A 24,396-nucleotide genomic window follows, 5' to 3' on the forward strand; every position below is an offset into this window, starting at 1 on the left:
GAAGCTCAGGGAGGCCTCACTTTTATGCCTGAGTGCAGCTCAGAGTTCCTGAAGGCCACCTGCCTTTGTCCCCACTGCCGCCAAGCCTAGCCCTGACCCCCAGTGCAACACGCTAAGAACATATTTTTCTGTCCTCAGATTCTGATATGAGAGCAAGCAGGAGAGCAGGTTACAGAAGTTGCCTCCCAGGAAATGGAGCAGTGAGGGGGACACAGACACATCTGTGGGACCAGACCGGTGTGGCCCTCTCAAGGAATATTTGAAATTCAGGTTATCTTTTTGCCCTGCACCAAGTCATAAGAGCAGTGCTCATGGGGGTGCAGAGGTCTAGATAGTGGCCACGCAGGGGTGCTGGGTGAGCAGTTACTTCCCCAGGAACGTTCTCGAGAAATCGCACTTCTAGAAGGAATGAGTTAAGACAATGATAAAAAGACACTGGAGGATGCAGTGTGAGAACAAGACTCAGAGGGAGCCCCCTCAGACTTCGGCTCCCTCACCAACGGGCAGCATGGCCCCAGCACTGAGTGCACCAGCTCTCTGCTCCTTCGCCCAGGAAAGGTCCCTGGAACTCGTCTTAAGGGCCTTTGCTCCCTCTCTCCACAAACACCTACCTCGCTACGTGCGGGGCTGAGCTCGGCTCCCCTCCCTGTCGTGCTGGGTCCTGGGCTCCAGATGAGCGATGCTTGGTTCCCTTCCCTCCGTAACCCTCTCGGAAGTGCTTAGTCACTGATCTGGCCCCGGCCACGTGGCCGCCGCTTTCCCGCTGTGGGTCCGCTCTGCTAACTGGGAGAGCTATTTTCCAGCTCAGGTCGTGATGGCAGGAACTTGAAATGACTTGCTAGACAGGCAGTGCTGGCGGAGCTAGGGCCACACGCCAAAGGAAAGAGCAGACGGCCAATCACTGGGGAGCACATTTCTCAATCTGTAGCCTGAGACTAAACCTTCCTGTTGGCAAGGGGGAGCTCCCTCAGGCCTTGGCTGCCGGCTTCACACGGGGAGGGGTGCTGTGACTTTAGCGTGGCTCCACAGGCCGCGTGGGGCTCAGAAAGGGAACTGTGAACCACTGTTCTCTAGGGATAAAAATCCAGAGAACAGAAGGTTAACCATAGAGAGAGGAGACAAAACCCTGGAGAGAGCAGAGTTGGGAAGAGATGGAGGAGTCCCGTGCTGGCAGGCGTGGGGGCCGGCCCTGGGCCCTGGCTGGCGCGGCGACCAGCCCTGTGCCCCGTTCCTAGCCCAGGCCCCATCCCAGCTCCTACCTGGTAGGTACCTGTCGCGGCTGTGGCCGTACTCGGTGGTGGTGAGTGGCAAGTGGGTCTGTGTAAAGGGCTGGTTGCCAAACAGATTGTCACTGCGAAGGTTGTGGCAGAGTTTCTCCAGGAAGCGCAGGACGTAGGTGATGCTGTTCACTGCTGGGAGGTTGAGAGTGTGCTGTTCACGGTCAAACACGGCTATGGAATTAAGGAAACAGGGCTGAGCATGTCAGCCTGGCAGTGCAGGGCAGCGCAGGGCAGGAGGAGCCCAGCCCACCACTTGCCTCCGGCTTACCTTATTACACAAAGCAATCAGTGCCCAGGTTGTCCCTCCCTCTCCTCCCCTCCCTCCCTCAAGGGTTTGATTTTTGCCTCCAATTCCAAAGGGCTTGCTGTAATGGGAGTGGCCAGGCCAGGTCTGTTGCACCGGGGCTCTGAAGTGATTTTACTCAACTTGTGAAAACAACTGTGAACATAACTCTATCTGCTCCATCAGTTGGCAGGGCCTCCTCCAGGAAGTCTGCTCATTTCGGGTTTTCTTTCCATAAGAACTGCCCAGGAACAGAGAAGCTAGGCAGACAAGCAGAATACAGCTGTTGCCAGCAATGGTTTAGGTGCACGATCTGATCTGTAGCAGGGCACTAGAGTTTCAGCAACATTTGGAACCATTCCACACTTGGTTTTATTTTACTCCTTATCTATTTCTATTCAAGAAGTATCTGTATAATCCTTACAAAGCAGAAGGCCTTCACATTTGTCTCTGAGGGCAGCAAGGAAGTGGGGAGATAGGCCATTCCCAGGAACCAGTTTTGGGGCAGAAGAAGAACCCTAGAGAAGGTGTGGGCAACAGCAACTCCACAGAGGCAGCAGAGGAGGCCGGGTCCCTGCAGACTACCGCACAGAAGCCTTGGCCTCACAAGGAAAGGCAGGCTTGATGTCCCAGCAGTCCTCAGCCTTCTATAACAATGCCTTCCATGCCTGCCCTCATCCTCCACACTGCCAACTGCTCCCTTGCCTGGGTTCCCACACCACCTGTACACATTTCTCACACATCAGAACACCTCTCACCTGTCACCTCTCCTTCCCCTCCCCTGGCCAGGGCCTGGCAACAGCCTCTGGCATATAATACAGGCTCACTGAAGGTATGCTAACAAAATACAGTTATTTATGGGGTCTTCTATAAGAATGCAGGGACTCCCTAGGGTCTTCCACGTCAGTGGGGCTCCTGAGGCCGGATGCTGCGCCTCGTTAGCGGGGAGGGGTGGGAGACCACGCAGTGTCGTGCAGTTGAGACCGAAGGGCTGCAGGTCAAGTCTTCATAGGTTTGGCGGGTAAGGAGTGGGGTTCTGGACTTGCGAACATTGAAACAGAACCAGGGCACAGCAGGAAAAGTGGATATTCTCAGTGGAAACAAAAAACACAGTGCAGTTGAATCAGTCAGAGCAGGAGAGACAGAGGGAATGGTGTTTCCCACTCTGCCCTGGGATTCAACTTCCTTGTAACAGGGCTGGCATAGGACAGGGCAGCTAAAGAGTCCAAGAACATGACAAGAGTCCCGTGGTCCCCCGAGGCCAGGTGGGAGGCTGTGGCAGTCTGGAGAAGCTCCTGTTGCCACAGTGCAGCCCCTCTGGATTCTTCTGGAATGCCTTTACAGCAAAACACGTCTACTTCCTATATGCAGAGGCTGAGCCGGGAGACAGGACAGGAGGTATTCTACTTGGCACAGGTGTGCATAAGGCTCAGAAGGGTTCTGGGAGTCGAAAAGGAGGACTCTTGGAGGAAAGGAATCCCTTCCCATGTCTCCAGAGCCTACAGGCATGAAGTAGGAACGAGGAGGCCTTGCCAGAAATCTCCCCCTGGAGAATCTCCACCAGCCCCAGGGGGCTTACCTGAGATCACTTCGCCACCATGGCCCTGTTTGAGGAAGCTGAAGACGGTTTTCTGGTGGTATGCACAGTCGATGCAAGCCTGGACAGCCTGCTGCAGAACCACGGAGGCGCGGGCCGGCCCAAAATGGTCGGGGAGCAGCTGGACCTTCTTCTTATCTAAGTGGGGGCCGGGGCTGCCATTCTTGTTCAAGTAAATACAAACTGCAGGAGACAGAGTCAAAGCTGCTTAGAGAGCGCCTGGAGTACAGAAACGACATAACAGTGCACTCTTCTGTCTCGCACACTCTGGGCTCTGGTCCCTAGCAGGATTCCCAGCTGCCAGGCTGGTGAAACACTGCGGGGAGGGGGGCAGAGGGTGGCTGTGTCCAGCTGCAGCCAGCCCAAGTTGCATGACCAAAGGCTCTGGGAACACAGCCTGCTGGAAGGACAGCCCAGACCAAAAGCCAAGGCACAGAACTTGTACTTTGTCTTCCTTGTGCTGAACAGGGCATCTAAACAATTCCCCGGATGTACGTCCTTTCATTTTCAGGACTCAGTCACCTCACACACTCCTTGGATCTCTCATGTTGTGTAAGGAGAGGTCCGGTCCATGGCACTGTCAGCCAGAGCATGCTGGTGTGTCTTTGGCCTTGTACTTAGAATGGTCACAGCACAGGTCACCTGCCTTGGTTTCTGTTCTGGGCCTTGGAGTCGCTTTGTTCTCTTCTTTATTAACACTCAGGCCCAAAGAACGTAGTAAAACAGACCAATATGGCAATGAAGAAAAGCACAGAATGAGCCTGAGGGGCCCAGTTAGACAGTGTCGTCTGCTTCAGTAGTTCCTCCCGTCACGCCAGCTGGGCGCTCTCCTACTGCAGCCCTCTTCCTGGCACGGGGCTAGGTAGGGAGCAGAGGGGGCTCAGGAGTGAGAGGCGGTCTGCCACAGAGCTGCTGTTTCGTTCTCTGGAGAGGACCCACGGCAGCCTGGTCAGCCATGACATTCTCTCTTCTGATGGGCCTTGCAGGCCCCACTCAAGCAGGGCACTCTGCTTTCTCACACTGCCATGGATCACTAACTGAAAGAGGAACAGGTGGGCAAAGGTCTTTCTTGCTACTAAAGGCAAAAGAGTTAAGAGCGGGAGCTGTGTTGGCTGGGGACGGACGGCCGTCCTCGTCTGTGGGGCCGCGCCTTTAGCCTCTGCAAACTGAGGGCGCTGAGCCACATGCTGTCTGAGGACTCCTCACCTCATTCGAAGGGAAAGCAAGATGGAGAGAAGGAAATGGAAAATAGTAAGAGAAAGGCAGGGTGTGGAAGGTGAGAAAGGGAAAGAGTAGAGGGTAAGCAAGATGAACTGAAATATGCCTTCGACTCTGTTTTCTCCTAAAACTCTCCAAAATAAGCCAGACAATAAAGGAGTCAGCTTAAAATTTTGGAAGCTAGAGAGCAAATAAGCAAAGTAGCAACTGGCTAAGCAGACCCAAGAGAGCCAAATCTTTAACTAAGAATGGGCAAAGATGAGAAACCAGCTGTGTCATTTCTAATTCACAAAAGGCCCAAGAATGGGCATTTGTCCCTGGAGGTGGGTATGAAGGCAGATCTAATGAAAGAAGGACTGGGAGACCTCTGTTAAGTAATAGCTAGGACTTGCATGTCATGATTGACTCCTTCACTGAAAACAAAACAAGTAAAAATGTAGGAACTCAAAGAGCTAAGAAGAGTAGTGAAAATAAACGAAGGCCTAGATCTACGAAAAGAATGTTCGTAGCCATAAGAATGTTCATAGCAGCTTAGTCGTAACAGTCTAAAATTAGAATCACCCCAAATGTCCATCAACAAGAGGACACATATACAAATTATGGTATATTCATTTATGGAAATAGCAGAGCGGTACTAAAGAGTGAACTATTGATAGCGTGCTTCTCAAAACATTAATTTTAGTGGAAGAAACCAGATACAAAAGGTACATATAGTATAATTCCATTCATATATTAAGTTCAAGAACAGGAAAATCCAATCTCCAGGGATAGAAATCAGAATAAAGTTAGGACAGAAGACTGACCATAAGGAGGCATGATGTAACTTCTAGGGGGTGGGTAGAAATGACTTTTATCTTGACTGGGGTTGTGTTTACATGGTGCTTACACAGATTAAAACTCATCTAATTATACATTAAGATATGTACACTTCACTGCATGTAAATTTTACTTAATTAAAACACATGAAAAGGAAAAATTAAAACCAGTCCAGTGATGACTATAAAAAAGAAATTCTACATGGATTAAAGGGTGAAATATAAAAGGCAATCTATAAAACCTTTATTTTCTTTAAAGACTTATTTGAGAAAGACAGGGTGAAAGTGACTGAGCAAGAGTTGGGGGAGGAGGCAGAGGGAGAGAGAATCTCCAGCAGACTCCCCACTGGGCAGGGAGCCCGACTTTTATGGGGCTCAATCCCATGACTCCAAGATCATGACCTGAGCTGAAGGCAGACGCTTTACTGACTGAGCCACCCAGACACCCCTGAACTATAATAAAACCTTTAGAAGACCGTGGCAGTTTAAAAATGTGGCTCCCTCCGCCAACAACAACAACAACAACAACAATTAAATCAATTAATAAATAAAGACATGGCTCCCAAACCTTTGACAACTCTTTCATCAAACTCTGTGACATTTGACCAACAAACTATGTAGAAATGACACTGTGTCAGTTTCTGGGCCCAGGTTTAACTAAGAAGCTGACAGTTTCCATGTCCTCTTTCTTGAGACATCCATTCTCAGAACCCAACTACCATGTATGAAGAGGCAAAGCCACCCTGTGGAGAGGCCTATGTGGAGAGAATTCAACAGCCAAAACCCACTTGTCAGCCATATGGTGTAAGGGGGTCCTCCAATCCTAGTTAAGCCACCTCAGCTGACACAGCATGGAAAAGATGCAAGTGACTGCCACCTAGCCCACATTGTTGTTTTAAGCCAAGAAGTTTGGTGGTGGTTTGCCATGAAGCAAAAGATTACTGAAAAGGATTGTGGTACCAGAAAAAGGGTGCTGCATTAACAAAAGTCCAACATACATGGCACTGGCTTTGGGACCGGGGAAGCAGGAAGCAATAAAGGCCCCAGAAAGGGTATGAGTGAAAGCATAAAGGGGCTTGAAGGAAGCCTATAAAAGGTTGGGGGGTCAAAGGATTCTTTTCCTTTTGTACCATCTCTATCCTCATTAGTCTACCTTGACAATGCTTCCACCAGAATGATTCTCTTAGAAATGTGAGAATGGATGCCTACAGGTTTTGGGGAGGCTGCCAGTGAGAGCTTAAGGCAAGTGGGAAAACCTTATTAGAAGATGGAGGATGGGAGACACTTGCTGGGTAGTGAGTTAGAGTGTGACAACACTGTCGCCTTCACAAACCTGGAACCAGGAAGTAAATGTAGCTGGAGGACTCAAAAAAAGCTAGAGATTTCCAGACAAAGTAATGAAAGTGTCAGGTGGCTTCTGACTGCCTATGATAAAAAATGCAAAATGAGAGAGATAAGCTTAAAAAAAAAAACCATTAAAAATAAAAAAGCCCAGGACTCAAGAGTCCACATGTGCTTCTCATTTCCAGTCCTTCCAGAAGACAAACAGTTCCAAATAAAGAAAGGGTCAAATCCAGAATGGAGCAATAAAATATTTAAAGGGGCCAGAATGATTAAGACTACGCTTCATACTCTTTCTGACCAAAAGGCCCTTTAAGAATCTTAAGGGCCAGTTTTGCAGATTCTTTCCCTTAAACGGTAAGTTTAAGAATCTCAAGTGCATTGTCTCATAGCAGCCATATAGGAAGCCTGAAGTAGAGAAGAGCTTATCTTCAAAAGATCTGAGGTGTGGCTTTTGTCTAATGAAGGAAATCTCAACAATATTCATAGAAAACCCCTCAAGTTTCTGAGAGAATCATTCTGGTGGAAGCACTGCCAGCTCAGACTAAAAGGGACAGAAATGGTACAAAATGAAAAGAATCCTTTAAGACCCAAACCTTTCAAAGATGGGATGAAAACCAAGAACGCAATCTCAGTGTTCCTACAGAAAAGGAAGGATGATTCAGAAGACAAAACCAAGGCACATGGAAAACCACCCCAGGAAAGCAGTACTGGATCTAGTTAAGGAACTGGCAACATGTGCCCAGCTGGATTTCAGAATTTCTATAGACCAGTGACTGCTCCCTCTTAAACGAGTGTTTATTTATAACTTATCCGAAGCCTGTCCCAACATTGTATGCTGGGTATGTGGGAAGTAGACAATGTTTTTTGTTAGTTCACAGACCTTCAGATTGAGAAGAATTATACTCAAGGAGCTATTACACTCGAGAATCTGCACCTGAGAGGTTTCATTTGCTCCTGGATCTGATTCAGATAATGCAATCCTAGGATCAAGAGTTATAAGGGGATGGAACTTTAATGAAGAATCTTGCAAGAAGAATAAATTTCCCAAGTAGGAAAAATGTAATAATTTATGTCCAGGGAGTAGAGTGAAGTGGTTTTAAATTGTTCCATAATTCTTTGACCCTCTTCTCATAGAGGAGTAGGGTCTGTTTTCTTGAATCTGAGCTCTGTGACTGCTTAGTCAGTAGAATATGGTGAAAATGATGCTATGCTAATTTGGGGGTTTAAGTTTTATGAAAATGGAAGTTTCCACTTCCTGTCTCTTGGGACACTTGCTCTTGGAATGCAGCAACCATGGTGTGAGGAAGCCCAAGCCTACTCTTTGGAGAGGCCAACAGCCAGCACCAATTTTGCTACCATGTGAGTGAATTTTGGAATTGGATCCTCCAGCCCCACCTAAGCCACCCCAAATGATGCCACATGGAAGAGAGATGAGCTGTCTTTTTTTTTTTTTAATTTTATTTATTTATTTGACAGACAGAGATCACAAGTAGGCAGAGAAGCAGGCAGATAGAGAGGAAGGGAAGCAGGCCCCCTGCTGAGCAGAGAGCCCGATGTGGGACTCGATCCCAGGACCCTGAGATCATAACCTGAGCCGAAGGCAGTGGCTTAACCCACTGAGCCACCCAGGCGCCCGAGATGAGCTGTCTTAATGTTAAAATTAACAGTTGAATATATTGATATTGCCCTTTTCTGACATATAAAAGGTTATATACCTTTTTTTAATGTTCATGCTTTTGTCTTGTTTTAAAAATTCTTCCTAATCTTAAGATTGTAAAGATATTTATAACTGTCATGTTTCAGTTTTGTACTGCAGCCATGAAATCAAAGGTTGTAAACAAAACAAAACATCAGAGAAGGGTTCAGTATTTAAGGAACGTAGAAATGGTCACTCCATCCTAATTACAAGTGAAAAGTTGAACAAATGGAAAGATTAACAATCCTTTTTAGATCCTTCAGAGAAGTGAGGTCACAGGGCAAAGTGCTGCCGCCCCCAAGTTTGGAGAGATAGGTGAATACTGAAAATCACATTTTACTAAGCAGAAACCCATAAGCATAAATCTCCATAGTAACCAGTGCCAGGGTAGGAAAATCTAAACGGCATCTGATGAATCGCTGCAAGTTTAGTGTGGACAAGTCTGAGAGTTAGAAACTCCAGGGGGACCCCTTTATGGAGGAGGGGTATCCCACAGTTTTGTCAGTTACCTTCAGGAGCTCAGCCCATGTTCTCATAGTGAATACTAGAGAAAAATCCCCTCATGCCTCCAGCAGCAAGTGCAGAAAAGGAACCATTTAAAAACACGCCAAAGTGTTCTACTCTTCTTAACAAGGTCTGCCCTCAGGAAAAACTGTTTTACCACAGCTATTTTACCAAATCCTGCCAGGATTTTATCTGAGCCTAATCTATCTGGGAGAAGAGAAATACTCAATTCCAGCCCCCTCCAGCCATCCTGTCCCACTTAAGGGCAGGGAGGATAAGAAATACTGGTGAAGTTCACCATCTAGGGGCCTGAGCCCCCACCAAAGACTGAGACTTAATCATAGGATTACAGAATATTTTTCCTCCCCCAGCACCTTACCATCACACTACTAAAGGCCTATTTATAACAACTCCGTTTACCTAGTACATCACGTATGGCCATCAAGAGGAAAATTACAAGGTACACCAAAAGGCAAAAACTGCAGTTTTAAGAGACAGAGCACAAGACTAGAGTACACACAAAAGAAACTAGCCTTAGACTGGAAAGTTTAAGAACTTAAGATTCAGACATGGCAGAGATGTTGGAATTATTAGACTGGGAGTTTAGAACTATGATTAATGTGCTAAGGGCTCTAAAGGTAAAGTAGACAGCACGCAAAACAGATGTGCAATGTAAGCAGACAGATGGAAATTCTAAGAGAGAATAAAAAAGAAATGCTCGAGATCAAAAACACTGTAACAGGGGCACCTGGGTGGCTCAGTGGGTTAAGCCGCTGCCTTCGGCTCAGGTCATGATCTCAGGGTCCTGGGATCGAGCCCCGCATTGGGCTCTCTGCTCAGCGGGGAGCCTGCTTCCTCCTCTCTCTCTGCCTGCCTCTCTGCCTGCTTGGGATCTCTCTCTGTCAAATAAATAAATAAAATCTTTAAGAATAAAAGATACTATATGATGGGGATCTTTAAATTGGAAACCATAATTTAAAAAAAAACACTGTAACAGAAATGAAAACTTTTGATGGACTCATTAGCAGGCTCATTAGTGGACATGGCTGAGAAAAGAATCACTGACCTTAATGATATATTAATAGAAATTTCCCAAACTGAAAAAGCCAAGACAAACATGACTGAAACAAATGCCGAAAGACCATCTAGGAACTGTGGGAACACCACACACAGTAGGACTACAGGGAGAAGAAAGCAAGGAACAAAAGAAATTTTTGAAGACACAATGACAGAGAATTTCCCCAAATTAATATCAGATACCAAACCACAGATCCCAGGAAGATCAGAGAACACCAAGAAACCCTCTACAACTACATAAAAATTATATATATATAATTTATATTATATAATTTAAATTATATAATATAACATATATAAATTATAGAATATATAATTATATAATTTAAATTATATTTATATAATTTTATATTACATAAAAATTACAAAAAATCAAAAACAAAGAAAAAGTCTAGGAAGAAATCAGAGGCAAAATCCCCCTTGCCTACATAGGAGCAACACTAAAAATTACATCTTTAGAAGCCACATGAGCAGGAAGAGACTGGAGTGAAATACTTAAAATGTTGAAGGAAAATATCCACTAACCTAGAATTCTGCACCTTGCAAAAATTATCCTTCAAAAGTGAAGGAGAAATAAAGACTTCCTCAGACCAAAAAAAAGGAAAAAAGTTTGTTGCTAGATTACGTTGCAAGCAAGGTTCAAGAAATTCCTTGGAGAGAAGGAAAATAATATAGATCAGAAACTAAAATCTACCTTAAGAAAGGAAGAGCACTTAGAGAAGGAATAGATGATAGCAAAATAGAAACTTAATTTTCTTATTCTTAACTGATCTAACAGATAACAGTTTTTTCAAAATAAAAATAATGGCAATGTATTTGATCGTGTATGCTTATGGATATATACACATGCTTATTTACACTTATGTGTAAATGAAATGAATGACGGTAATCATATGAGGGAATCATATCTGTGAAGTGACACAGTGATTTTGAAAGCAGACTTGGGTTAGTCATAAATGTATACTAATAAATAAACTCTAATATACTAATAAATAAACTCTAAGGTAATCACTAAAAAATAAAAAAGTATAACATATGCTAAAAAAGGAGAAAAACCGTAATCATAAAATACTCAATTAAAACCACCAAGGCAGAGAAAAAGTAGAAGACAAAAATAGGCACAAAGAATAAAGGCAAAAAATAGAAGAGTGAACAAATATGGTAGATATTTATCTAACTATATCAATAATCACTTTAAATATCAATAGTCTAAATATACCAATTAAAAGACAGATTTCTCGGGTACCTGGGTGGCTCAGTTAGTTATGTGTCTGCCTTCAGCTGGGGTCATGATCCTAAGGTCCTTGGATCAAGCCCTGTATCATTCTCCCTTTCCCTCTGCCCCTGTCCCCTAATCGATTTCTTGCTTGCTCTGCTCTCTTCCTCAAATCAACCAATCAATCAATAAATTTCAAAAAAAATAAGAGAGATTCTGAAAGTGGATCAAAAAACAAGACCCAACTATATGCTGCCTACAAGAAACCCACTTTAAATATGAAGAGACATATAGTTAAGAAGTAAAGGGGTAGAAAAAGTCACTGTAGATAAGGAGGGGCATTACATAATGATACAGAGGTCATTTACCCAAGAAGACATATCAATTCTTACCATATATGCACCTAACAACAGACCATCAAATATGAGAGGTAAAAATTACTCCAAGAACTCCAAGAATAAACAGAAGGATCGACTATTATAATTGGAGACTTCATCATCACTCTCTCAGAAATGGACAGATCCAGAAGGCAGAAAAATCAGTAAGGATGTTTGAATACAACAGTATCATCAATCAACTGGATATAATTGATAGCTACAGGTTACATCACTCAACAACAGCAGAACATACAGTTTTCTCAAGCTCATATGAAACATTCATGAAGACAAAACATACCTTAACAAATTTATGGGGAATAATAATCATACGGTGTTTGCTCTTAGTCCACAACAGAACTAAATAAAAAAATCAGTAACAGAAAGGTAGATGGAAAATACCCCAATATTTGGAGGTTGTACAACTTATTTATAAGTAACACATGGGCCAAAGAACAAATATCCAGAGAAATTTAAATATATTTTGAACTAAATGAAAATAAAAATAAAACTTATCAAAATTTCTGGGATGCAGCAAAAGCCGTGGATAGAGGGAAGTATACAGCATTGAATGTAACATATTAGAAAAGAAGAAAGATCTGAAATCAATAATCTAAGCTTCTACTTTAGGAAAAAAGAACCAATTAAATCTAAAGTAAGCATAAGAAAAGAAATAATAAAAATTAAGGAGAAATCAATGACACTGAAAACAAGTCAATAGAAGAAAAAAATTATCAATGAAACCAAAATTTGGTTCTTTGAAACAATTAACATTAATAAACCTTTATAGGCTAAATTTTTGAAAAAATGATACAAATTACTACTACCAGAAATAAAAGAGGTATATACCACTATGGATCCATGGTCATTAAAAGGATAACATAGGAATTCTAGGCCCACAGATTTGATAATCTAAATGAAATGGACCAATCCATGGAATCTACAATCTTTAAAAGCATACAAGAAGAAAAATATAATCTGAACATGCCTATATCTATTAAAGAAATCGAATCAATAATTCATAATCTTCCAAAATAGCAAGCACCAGATTCAGATGGATTCACTGGTGAAGTCTGCTAAGCATTTAAGAAATAAATTTTTTCTGTGGGGCGCCTGGGTGGCTCGTGGGTTAAGCCTCTGCCTTCGGCTCAGATCATGATCGAGTCCCGCATTAGGCTCTCTGCTCAGCAGGGAGCCTACCCCCCCCACTCTCTCTGCGTGCCTCTCTGCCTACTTGTGATCTCTTTCTGTCAAATAAATAAAATCTTTAAAAAAAGAAAAAGAAAGAGACTTTCCCCAATAAACTGTTTAGAAACTCTTTTAGAAAATAGAAGCAGAGAGGATGCCTGGGTGGCTCAGTGGGTTGGGCCACTGTCTTCAGCTCAGGTTATGATCCCAGAGTCCTGGGATTGAGCCCTGCATCGGGCTCTTTGCTCTGCAGGGAACCTGCTTCTCTCTCCGCCTCTGCCTGCCTCTCTGCCTGCTGAGCTGAAACCAAGAGTTGGATGCTTAACTGACTGAGCCACCCAAGCATATCACCACAACTTTCCATTATTATACTAGAAGTCCTGACTAATGCAATAAGAAAAGGAAATAAAACATATACAGATTGGGAAGGAAGAAATAAAACACTCTTTGTTCACAGATGATACAAATGTCTATGTAGAGAATGTGAAAAAATTGACAAAAAAAATGCCTGGAACTAATAAGCAATTACAGTAAGGTTGCAAGATACAAGGTTAACATAGAAAAGTCAATTGCTTTCCTATATAACAGTAAGAAATGAGTGAAATTTGAAATTAAAAACATAATACTATTTACATTAGTACTTCTGAAGATGAAATACTTAGGTATAACTGTAACAAAATATGTACAGGACTTATATAAGGAGAACTACAAACACTGATGAATGAAATAATAATAAAAAAAACCTCTTAACATACAGACTCTTAACTATAGAGAACAGACTGAGTTTGGTTCCAGAGGGGAAAGGGGTGGGGAGATGGGTTAAGTAAGTGATGGGGATTAAAGAGTACACTTATGATAAAATAAAATAAACCAAAATAAAAAGAAAGAGAAAACTAAATAAATGGAGAGACAGTTCATTCTCATGGACAGGAAGACTCAATACTGTCAAGATGTCAGTTTTTTTCTAACTTGATCTACAGATTCAATTCAATTCCAATCTCCCAGAAGGTTATTTTGTGGCTACTGACAAACTGAGTCTAAAGTTTATATATGGAGAGGCAAAAAAAACCCCACTCTGAATAGTCAATGCAATATTAAAGGAGAAGAACAAGTTTGGAGGACCCAACTTCAAGACTCACTATAAAGCTGCAGTAATCAAGAGAGTATGAAAGAACAGACAAATCAATGGCACAGATAGGAAGTTGAGAATCACTCCCACACTGACATATCTAACTGATCTCTGACAAAGGAACAAAGACAAAGCAATAGAGAAAAACATAGTCATTTCAAAAGTGGTGCTGAAACAACTGGACAGCCACATGCAAAAAAAAAAAAAAAAAAAAGGATCTAGACACAGATCTTACACCCTTCACAAAAATCAACTCAAAATAGTTCACAGACCTAAATGTAAAATTCAAAACTGTAAGACTCCTAGAAAATAAAATAGGAGAAAAACAAGATGACCTTAGGTTGGCAATGACTTTTCTTTATTTTTTTAATTTTTTAAAGACTTTATTTATTTATTAGACAGAGAAGGAGAGAGCACAAATAGGCAGAGCGGAAGGCAGATGGAAAGGTACAAGTAGGCTCTCTGCTGAGCAGGGAGCCCAACATTGGGGCTCGATCCCAGCACCCTGAGATCATGATCTGAGCTGAAGGCAGCTGCTTAATTGACTGAGCAGTCACCCAGGAACCCCAGTAATGACTTTTTTAGATATAACACCAAAGGCATGATCCATGGAAGAAATAATCGATAAGCTGGACTTATGAAAGTTAAAATGTTCTGTCTGTGAAAGACACAATCCATATAATGAGAAGAAAAGCCATAGAGTGGGAAGAAATATCTGCAAAAGGCAAAAATGATAAAGAACTATTTTCTAAAATATACAAAGAATTGAAAAAACTCAACAGTAAGAAAATGAACAACTTAGTTAAAAACGGGGCCAATTCTGTTAAATAGACACCTTGCCAAAGAGGATACACAAATAGCAAATAAGCACATGACAAGATGCTTTTTCCTGTATGTCATCAGGAATATGCAGATTAAAACAATGAAATACCACTACCCACCTATTAGAATGGCCAAAATCCAGAACACGAACACCATCAAATGCTGGTGAGGATGTGGAAAAAGGAACTATCATTCATTGCTGGTGGGAGTGCAAAACAGCCACTTTGGAAGACAGTTTGAACTGTCAAAACCTAAACTCTCAAAACCTTAAAAACCTAAACACACTCTTATATGATCCAGCAATCTCATTCTTTGGTATTTACCCAAAGGAATTTAAAATTTATGTTCACACAAAAACTACACATGGATGTTTATAGTCATTTAATTCATGATTACCCAAACTTGGAAGGAACCAAGATGTCCTTCAGTAGGTGAATCGATAAACTGTGGTATAGTCAGACAATGGTATATCATTCAGCCCTAAAAAGAAATGAGCATGAAAAAGACATGAAGAAAATTTAAATGTATATCACTAAGTAAAAAGGCCAATGTGAAAAGGCTACATACTGCATGGTTTCAACTAAATGACACTCTGAAAAAGGCCAAATTAAAGAGATTGTAAAAAGGTGAGTGGTTCCCATGAGTTAGGGGGCAAAAACAGTTGAACAGGAATTTTAGGGCAGCAATTTTTAGGGCAGTTAAACTATTTTGTATATCCTCTAATGGTGGATACATGTCATTGTACATTTGTGAAAACCCAGAGAATGTACAACCCCAAGAAAGAATCCTAATGTAACCTATGGACCTTGGGCATTAATGATGTTTCAATGGAGGTTCATTACTTGAAACAAACGTACTTCTTACTCTGCTGGGGGATGTTGATAATGGAGAAGCCCATGAATGTGTAGAGACAGGGGTATATGGAAAATCTCTGGACTTTCTGCTCAATTTTGCTGTGAGCCTAAAAAAACAGTCTAGCAAAAAAATTCAGAAAACAAAAAGAGCACTTCATTACAGTCGCAAATATCCAAGAGCGGGGAAGTACCGTATAAGTCTTTCTTAAATGTATGTAAAATTCTTTAATGCTGATCATTTTGCAGGGCTGGTTTTCCACCAAACACCCTTTGGGAAATGCCACTAGAGTCATGAATAATGATACTTTAAAAGTAAGATGCTAGACATGAGAAGCTCAATACAAAGTCTGGAAGATAGACTTAAGGAAGTTTTGGAGAGAGTTGAACAAAAAGTCAACAAGAATAGGGAGAAGAATAAAGACGCTTAAGAATATAACAGGACAAGTTCAAGAGGTTCAGCATCTGAATAATGTATGCCAGAAGGAGTGCAGAGAGACAAAGAAGTGGGAGAAAACCACTGGTGAAAGAATTTTTAAAAATTTCAAGAAACTAAAGAATGGATGGGCACATACAGGGTCCCGCATGGCAGTGTCTCATCCTAGGTAAGACTGTAGAACAGTAGGGATGAAGAGAAGCTTCAAAGAAAACAAACAGGAGGCACCTGGGTGGCTCAGTCAGTTGAGCCTCTGCCCTCGGCTTGGGTCATGATCTCAGGGTCCTGGAATCAAGCCCCGTATGGGGCTCTCTGCTCAGCGGGGAGTCTGCTTCTCCCTCTTCCTCTGCCCTCTCCCATTCCCGTTCATGTTCTCTCTCTCTCTGTCTCTCAAATAAATAAATAAAATCTTAAAAAAAAAAACCCAGCACAAAAACCCTTAAAAAAAAAACTTAAACATGAAATCTTAAGATTTACATGGGAAGACAAAGACTGGGAAGGAGCAAACTGGGAATAACACAAAAGGGTGGTGAAGAAGATGTCAAGGAACTCAGAAGGCTTTGGAAGACTTCTTTTTGAGAATTTGAAATGGACAGAATATATATTGTGCTTGAACACAGAGATGTACATAGTAGTAACAGAGCTTAAGTTGAATTATTAAGTACTAGCAAAATTAACACATAAAGAAATCTGAAACACATAAACACATATGAAACACATAAAGATTTACTCTGAAAATAAAATGTGCAACAAAGGAAAAGTAATCATAATACACTACTTGGCTCAACTAAAAATAGCATTCTATAGATTTCAATGACAAAATACTAAATTTCACTCTAATCAAAATGATAATACCATGGTATTAAGATAGGGAAGTATATGTGGGTGGATAAGGAGATTAATAAGAGTTAACTTCTAAAGTAGGTTGTCAGTTAAAAAAATGCCTGAAGCATAAAAACAATACACATAAAATGTAAGCATAAAAACAACGTATGGAGGTAAATAAGACAATCGGTTGAATTAAAAGTGATTGCAGATTGGAAAAAAAAAAAGTGATTGCAGGGTCACCTGGGTGGCTCGCTAGGTTAAAGCCTCTGCCTTTGGTTCAGGTGATGATCTCAGGGTCCTGGGATCGAGCCCCGTATCGCACTCTGCTCAGCGGGGAGTCTGCTTCCCTTCCTCTCTCTCTCTGCCTGCCTCTCTGCCTACTTGTGATCTCTTGTCAAATAAATAAATAAAATCTTTTTTTTTTTTTTTAAAGATTTTATTTATTTGACAGAGAGAGATCACAAGTAGGTAGAGAGACAGGCAGAGAGAGAGGAAGGGAAGCGGGCCCCCTGCTGAGCAGAAAGCCTATGCGGGACTCGATCCCAGGACCCTGAGATCATGACCTGAGCCGAAGGCAGCGGCTTAACCCACTGAGCCACCCAGGTGCCCAAATAAATAAAATCTTAAAAAAAAAAGTGATTGCATGTGGTGAGAAGTAAATGACAGGGGAAAAGGGAGCCAGTTTGTTTTGTCTTTTGTATCGTAATTCTTAAAAACCTGTCATTCCTTTAAATTATGAGGATATATATAACTGATAAAAAATAAAACTAACTCTTAAAAAGTATTGCACAGGTAAAAAAATGCAAGGGAGGTATAGAGGATACAGTGTGGCGCGCAGCTTTCAATCCAGGATAGCTTTTACTGTTACCATTTGAAGAGTCTGTAAAAGGCAACTTCAACTAATCCTTCCATTGCATTAAGTGTGGAAACTGAGGCTCAGAAAGGGAAGTGAGATCAAGGTCACTCAAAATAAGCCAAAGCCCAGGCAGAGGATGGCCACGCAATAAAAAGTCAATAAAACTGCCCTAGTCTGGCCAGGAGCAGGAAACAGAGACATGAAGTAAGTTTCCACTTTTCCTAGGCTCTGAGATTCAGGCTGAGGGAGGGATACCAGCTCAGTGGCTGCCAGATGTAAATGGATGTACAACATTTAAATGGAATGGTGTGGCATAGTCACGAAGCCCCCATTGCTGTGGGTCTTCCAGGTTCTGCTGAAAAGGCACACAGGCACCGTAGTCGTATCTAGAATGATGTGGGAGACCTGAGCAAATAGACAGGCATTTGGGGGGTATGCCATGAAGTGGGAAGACAGACAGAATATTCCTACCAAGGTGTGTATTTGTTTTTTTCTTCCTCATCCACAGAGCTTTGGGGTAAAGGCCATTGTTCATTAATCTAATGACACTCTGGGACTAGGCAAACCCCGGAATTGGCTGGAGTTAGATGTAGATGATGTACCTGGAGAAATCATGTAGTAGGACCCTTACTAGAGCTGACATAAATACCACAGGAAGGCTATATGTGGTCTTTCATAGGTTATGTGAAGACACTAGAGTTGGCCTTCCCTTCAAGCTCTAGCGTTCTAGAATTTGGGTGGAAACATACTTACGTCCTACGGAAAAGACTATGCTAACTTCCCCAGGGACCATTCCCATACCTTCAACTTCTCTAAACAAGGTGGAGGACCTGCAGAGTAATCAGAGTAAGGTTTCACATATGTATCTCTACTTTTCAGATAAGAAACGAGCACTGTTCTTTCTGGTATTCCCCTGGGAAGGCTGTGTATCTATTCCAGTGGTGTAGCTCTTTTTAAGTTATCTTCCCAGATGGCTGGTTTATGAAACGGAAGCAGACACGCATGGCCCCGGTTGACTACCTGCCCACTGCAGCCACCACATTGTACCTTGAATCACATGTTCATTGGTTGTTCTCCAAAATCAAGTTCACTCTCATATTAACAAGGTTTGCCACCACCGATGATGTTAAAAAAAAAAAAAAAAAATCAGCCAGGGCTTTGTTTGGGATTTAATAGGTTAGTTTTTGCTCTCATCAATCTCCAGCTATAGAGGTCCTGAAAAGAAGGCGGCACTCACTGGGAACTAATGGTAATTCTGGATTTCAGTTTTGGTGGACGCTCTCTCCAGCTTTCAACAGACCTTGCTGAATTCCATTCTAAAATGTCAGCCAGCACTCTGCACCTTACTGTCCCATGACTTCTTCAGGAATGATTTTCTAGAAGTTGTGAATTTCTTGAAAAGTTTAACACTGAAGAGAAAAGATGAAAAAAATGGAATTCTTTCGATTTCAGCTGCTTGTGAGAGGACTGAATAGCGCCATGGTCAGTGCCTCTCCTGCTTAATCAGTTGCTGTATGCAGGGCCAGTAGCCTTTAAGAGTTTTCTTCCTCATCTGCTTGGTCCCTTGAAAACAATGCACAGGGAGAAACCCAGAAGCCCCTCGCCTGCTCTCGCTGGCCCTGTTCCGGTCACGTGCTGCTCAAGAGGTTTGAGGTTCACAGCGAGCACATGTGGAAGGTGCTCCTGTCTCACCTCCAGGCCTCCCTGGAGCTCTTCACCCAGGAGTGGCTGAAGAAAGTCACCTTGCCTCAGGCATCACCCGGCCAGCACGGTACCAGCGGTTCCCTTGTACTGGTTACTCTTCACAGCCCAAGAGCGCTGGGCTCTCTCCTGGGACCAGAGGTGATGGTGGGAGGAGAAAGAACCAACAGCTTCGAACGCACTGCCTCAAGTTCTACGGAAACTACAGACCCTTCCTCAGAAGGTGATTGATTTTCTCGACTTGGTAAGTTTCCCACGAATGGAATCTCATATGTAAAAGGGACCTCAGAAGACAGTGAAAACTTCCCATTAAGGCCTAAAAAGGCTGAAGAGTGACCTTACTAGCCAAAAGAGTCTGTAACCAAACCATCAATGTACCTATTTGTCCTGCAGAAGCCTGCGCTGCAAGTCTCTGCTCACTAACTGATGCTGAGGAAGAGACGTGGGATGACAGCCCAGCACCTAAAATTCTGAGATAAACCTGGAGGTGGAACCACGGCTGTAAGACCTGTTACCTCAGGGGAGCCAAAGGCCATTCCTACTCTGCTTCCTTCCACTCACTGAAGAGTCCAAGCTTTTGAAATCAAGCCTACCTCTAAAGACCAGTCTTGTACAAAGTGCGATGAGCCAGACCAAACCAAGCCACCAAAAGTGTCACAAGGAAGGAGGCTTAAGGTTCCATTAGAACTGGGTTTAGGAGAGTTTACCAGTTCAAGTAAAAAAGAAGCCACTACAAGATCCTAACTTGAACTGGCTTGTTGATATGATCTCAGAAATGAAGCCTGTAGCGACTATTTTTATTTTACCTGAATTGAGGGCAGAGATGATGGTTCCCAAGGATGATGTTTCACCACTGATGCAGTTTTCCTCAAAATCTGCTGCAGCAGAAACTACTGAGGGAGAGTCTGAAGCCTGGGAAGGGGAAGGGGGGCCAAGCTAGGAAGACAATGACTGCTGACAATGGGGGCAGTTACACTACAGGAAAAAGGACTCCTTTAAGGAAAAAAACCACATCAAATGAATACCTCAAAAGCTGGCTCTGTAGACAAAACCCCTAGAGCGTCTGGCTCTTGCCACAGCAGGAGCTCTTTTCCCAGTCTGTGCTAACTGAAGTGTGCGCCCTTGAGGGCCAGCCAGGAGCCCCAGGCGGTGAAGTGGCTCACAGCCCTGGTATCTTCGAGGAAGAGCTGTGTGTCTTTGACTAAGAGCTCTGTGAAACTCAAGTGGCTGTGGAAAGGCTGAATTCCCCCCAGGAAAGAAAGAAAAGAATCACAAAAAGCCAAGCTAATTACCATAATTTTGTGCCACTTCTTTAACAGTCAGAAGAGTAAGTTCTACTTTGAAATAGTACTTACAGAAAAAACTCTAGCTATAAAGTATCTCAATGATTTTAAATTGCTAAGGTCTTCCTAGGCAGCTTATTGGTTTACAGTTGTGCAGTCTGAGTGAACAGCCCTGTGGAAAGGTTCCTAAGGAGAAATAACTCTGACAATCCTGTTTCCTAAATATCTGGTAAAGACTATTTTCACGAGAAAAAAAAAAAAAAATCAGAGCAGTTGCACACGTATTTGAGTGGTGGTGGGATTATTGTGATGCTGGAAGGATTCTGGAAAGGATCAGTACACAGGGAGCACCCAGAACTGGAAAGGATGCATATGAATACAAACTGGAGGATGGAGGTTCCTGGGGCTGGCCCCACCTCCACCCCACCCCCACGCCCCAGTTTCCCAACTCTGAGATCATAGGACATCTACCCAAGTTCCTTCCATTGTTTTGAAACGATGAAGGTTTCTCTGAAACTATTTCAAATGCCAGAGATAAAACATTTGTTTAAAGATTGGATTTAGGTTTACAAATGGATGGGTTTGTGGGGGGGGGGTTTGCTAACTACTGGTGTAAGACAAGAGAAAGGAGATGGGGGTGCTGGGGCTTGTGGCAGCTAATACATGATCTGCTCTTACCTGTGGGGGCCTGCATGGCTGAGCTGGGGATGGTGGCAGCATCTTGGGGTACAGTGCTGGTATCCGGTTCAGGGGTGCTGGTTGTTGGTGAGGTGGGTGGTGGGTTCAGCAAAGTCCGAGGCTTCCTCTGTCAAAATGGATGGGGAGAAGTTTGCTACCTGTGACAGGTAACTTGTTTTCTGATTCCTCTCTTCTTAGCTCTCAATTCACCCATGAGACGGAAGTATCTCTGTGGATGGGGCTCTTGTATCTTTGTTTTCCACACAGAATCTTGCCTAGAGCTTTACCTATAGTAGATGCTTAGTAAATATTTTCTGAATCTGCCTATAAGATTCTGGACTCCTATCAAGCCAGAGCTTAACTCACAGTCTTTTATATCTTTTATACTAGATTCAATATTATCATTTGAAATACCAGGTTCTTTATCAGTTGGGCAGACAAAAGCAAAAAAAGGAAAAAAAAATGCTGAGGCTTAAGCCTACTTTGACATTATTTTGTACTTTGCTTCTCTCTTAAAAAAGGGAAATGTCCCTTCCCCTAACTGCAGACTCCTTCTTCTACCTACCTCTTCAGCTCATCAACTGCCATTTTTCATCTTAAACTTTAGACTCTAAGGTCCAAATAACTAAATGACTTCTCTAAAAACCCTGCAGCTTTACCTGTGCCATTCCTTTAGAGTAATAAACTGTCCCTTCTGCCTGGAATGCCCCCCCTTTATTAATTATTATCTTTATTAATATCTATTTATCCAGGAAAATTTTCTAGATTTCCTCCAGTTAGTATCTTTTGTGCTATGTCTGTACTTTGTGTTGCATCTGTCACAATGTATTGTCATAAATATTTACATACTGGTGTCCTCTATTAGCCTGGAGCTCCTTGAGGGTCTAATTCTGAGTACCGCTCCTAGCATGGCAATCGCCATATGATATGTCTCAATAAATATTTCCAATGAAGCACGCAGTACAGAATACCAATATTGAGGGAAGTAATAAAAATGATTTGAGAAAGATCTAACATCTCTATGCTGTTCAGGGCAGTCTCTAGGGGAGAAAGATCTCAGAAGGTTCTTCTCAAGAAATAGTTTTCTAAAAGCCATTCTGAAAGCAAGGAAAACGTAATTATCTCTGAGATCCAGAAATCCCTTTTTTACTAAATGTCCCATGTAGGGGCCACTGCTGGGAGCTATATAAACCTGTCTGGCTTCTAGGAGAATATTATTTAAAGCAATAGCACCAGTGACAGCAGGCATAGATACAATGGCCTGGTCTGTGGAAGTTATCATGCAAACACTTATGAAACATTCAAAGCATACATGGGACAGGGACACTTCCTCATTTTAAAATTTTTTTGATACCGCCAAAAGTCAAAGTCTAAATAAGCAAGGAGTTAGGGAAGAAAGGAAATAGCAGTTCAACTTCACAGAGTTGGTGGTAATTCCATGGGGTCCCTGAAGGAACAAGCCTGGTGAGTTCAGTGCCCAAATATTGTAGCAGAAAGCAGAGAGAAGGAAGGCATTTCTGTTTGAGATAGGTCCATTTACATGTATTATATCTCTTCATATATTACCTCATCTCTATTTTATTGGCGAGAAAACGGGCTCAGAGCCTTATTCAAATTTCCACAGTCACACAAGTGGTAACAAATGGAGATGAGGTATAAACCTGTTTGTCTAGCTTTGAAGCCTCTGCTCTCATCATGAGACCACTTTACTCCAGAAAGGAACAGAAGGGTCAGAGTTAAGTGGAAGGCATAGACATTTATAGAAGTAGGCAAAAGTACAGGAGGGAGAATTAGTGAGCCAAATGCCAGCCCATAAAATATAGGATAAGATGAGAATTATTGTTTTCAAGAGAGTTGGAAAGAAAGGGGATTTTGGTTATTACTATGTTTAGGACTGCCTGAGGAAGCAGAACGGGGCAATCGTAGAATCATAGTGTTTAGGTTTTGAAGGATCTTAAAGGCCACTTAATCCAACCATCCCTTTCCTACTTCCCTCTTCCTGAAAACATCCATCCCATCTGAGTCATCCAGCCCCTGACAAAATGCCTCTAATGATGGTATTGACAGATCTCTACCTTCCCTCCTTCCCTTCCTTCCTTCCTCCCTCCATTCCTTTCTATCTTTCTTTTGGCAGATCACTACATCCGTTTTGTGATACATTTAACTGTTCCTTTTATGTTGAGACAAAGCCTGTCTACTTGAGTTTCTACTTTTTAGTTCTGGTTTTGTCTTTGAAACTTTACAAGTTTTTTTCCCTCTTTAATTGGATGTCCTTAAAATGTCTTCACATCATCAAAAGCCTGGCTTCTCTGGCCCTGGAATCTTTAGAGCTTTCAGTCTCTCTCCATAGCAGAAGAACAAGAAGAGAGTAATGGAGATAAAAATGAACCAGGACCTGGGTTAGGGGTTAGATCAGGAGCATATGTGTTACATAGAAAGATCAGGATGTGCCACCAAGAATTCAAAGCCAATAAACAAGAGATAATCTCAATTAGAACATCATAACTAAAATCATCCATCCATCCTGCATTTATTGAACATCTCCAAAGAGATTGAGATGGAAGGCACTACAGGAGAAAAAGAGAAGATCAAGATTAGGTTCTTGACCTTGAGGAGCTTATATTCTAGAAGAACTGAAGTCAGCTGAAATTAACAAACAGAACAAAACCAATTAACCAACCAACCAACTAACCAACCAACCAACCAATCAAACTTATGGAAGAACTCATGGCATCAGAAAGGGGTGTCCAAGGAGAACTAGGTATCATTTCCATACTGAAACTCAGGTAGTCTAGTTCGGGAAGGAGTTGCAAAGAAATCCCTTAACAAAAAGTGAGTGGAGAAGGTGATGGTAAAGGAAGCCATAGAGAAATAGCTGAGGAAATTTTTAATCAATGGTTTCCCTAGGGAAGACATGAATGAAGAACTGGTCATGACTAAAAGGTGGTACTTGCAGTTAACAGTGCTCAGTGAAGCTTGACTCAGCAGTCTTTTCCTGCATGAGAGCTAAGTGTTATCTCCTTCAGGAAATGTGGGAGAGTGCCTGTGGTACCCATGGCAGGGCAGCAGTGACCTTTAAACTAGAACATCTGGAGCCCCATCTCTGGAGCCTTTGTTGTTTATTAGCTATGTGACCTTAGGGAAGTCATTTAATATCTCTAAGTCTTAAATTACTTAACTATTAGATAACATTAACACTACCCATCTCCTAAGTTTTGTG

At 42.4% G+C, this 24,396-nt stretch overlaps 1 protein-coding gene and 1 pseudogene across 13 annotated transcripts in view; one reads left to right on the forward strand and one right to left on the reverse strand.

Moving 5' to 3' along the window:
• The window catches only part of SCMH1 (Scm polycomb group protein homolog 1), a 171,028-nt gene that overhangs the window by 17,259 nt on the left and 129,373 nt on the right, over positions 1-24,396 (reverse strand). For 12 of the 13 annotated variants that reach the window (XM_044237965.1, XM_044237958.1, XM_044237959.1 and 9 more), the window contains 3 exons: positions 21,177-21,303; positions 3,143-3,343; positions 1,260-1,451 (listed from right to left, as the gene is read on the reverse strand). In XM_044237965.1, the coding sequence (XP_044093900.1) occupies positions 1,260-1,451; positions 3,143-3,343; positions 21,177-21,303 (520 nt within the window). The remainder of the gene's footprint in view (positions 1-1,259; positions 1,452-3,142; positions 3,344-21,176; positions 21,304-24,396) is intronic. The other variant, XM_044237964.1, reaches the window with a different exon arrangement.
• On the forward strand, positions 18,768-20,173 carry LOC122898502 (annotated as a pseudogene).

Source organism: Neovison vison, chromosome 2 (assembly GCF_020171115.1).
Source record: "Neovison vison isolate M4711 chromosome 2, ASM_NN_V1, whole genome shotgun sequence".
Lineage (NCBI taxonomy): Eukaryota > Metazoa > Chordata > Mammalia > Carnivora > Mustelidae > Neogale > Neogale vison.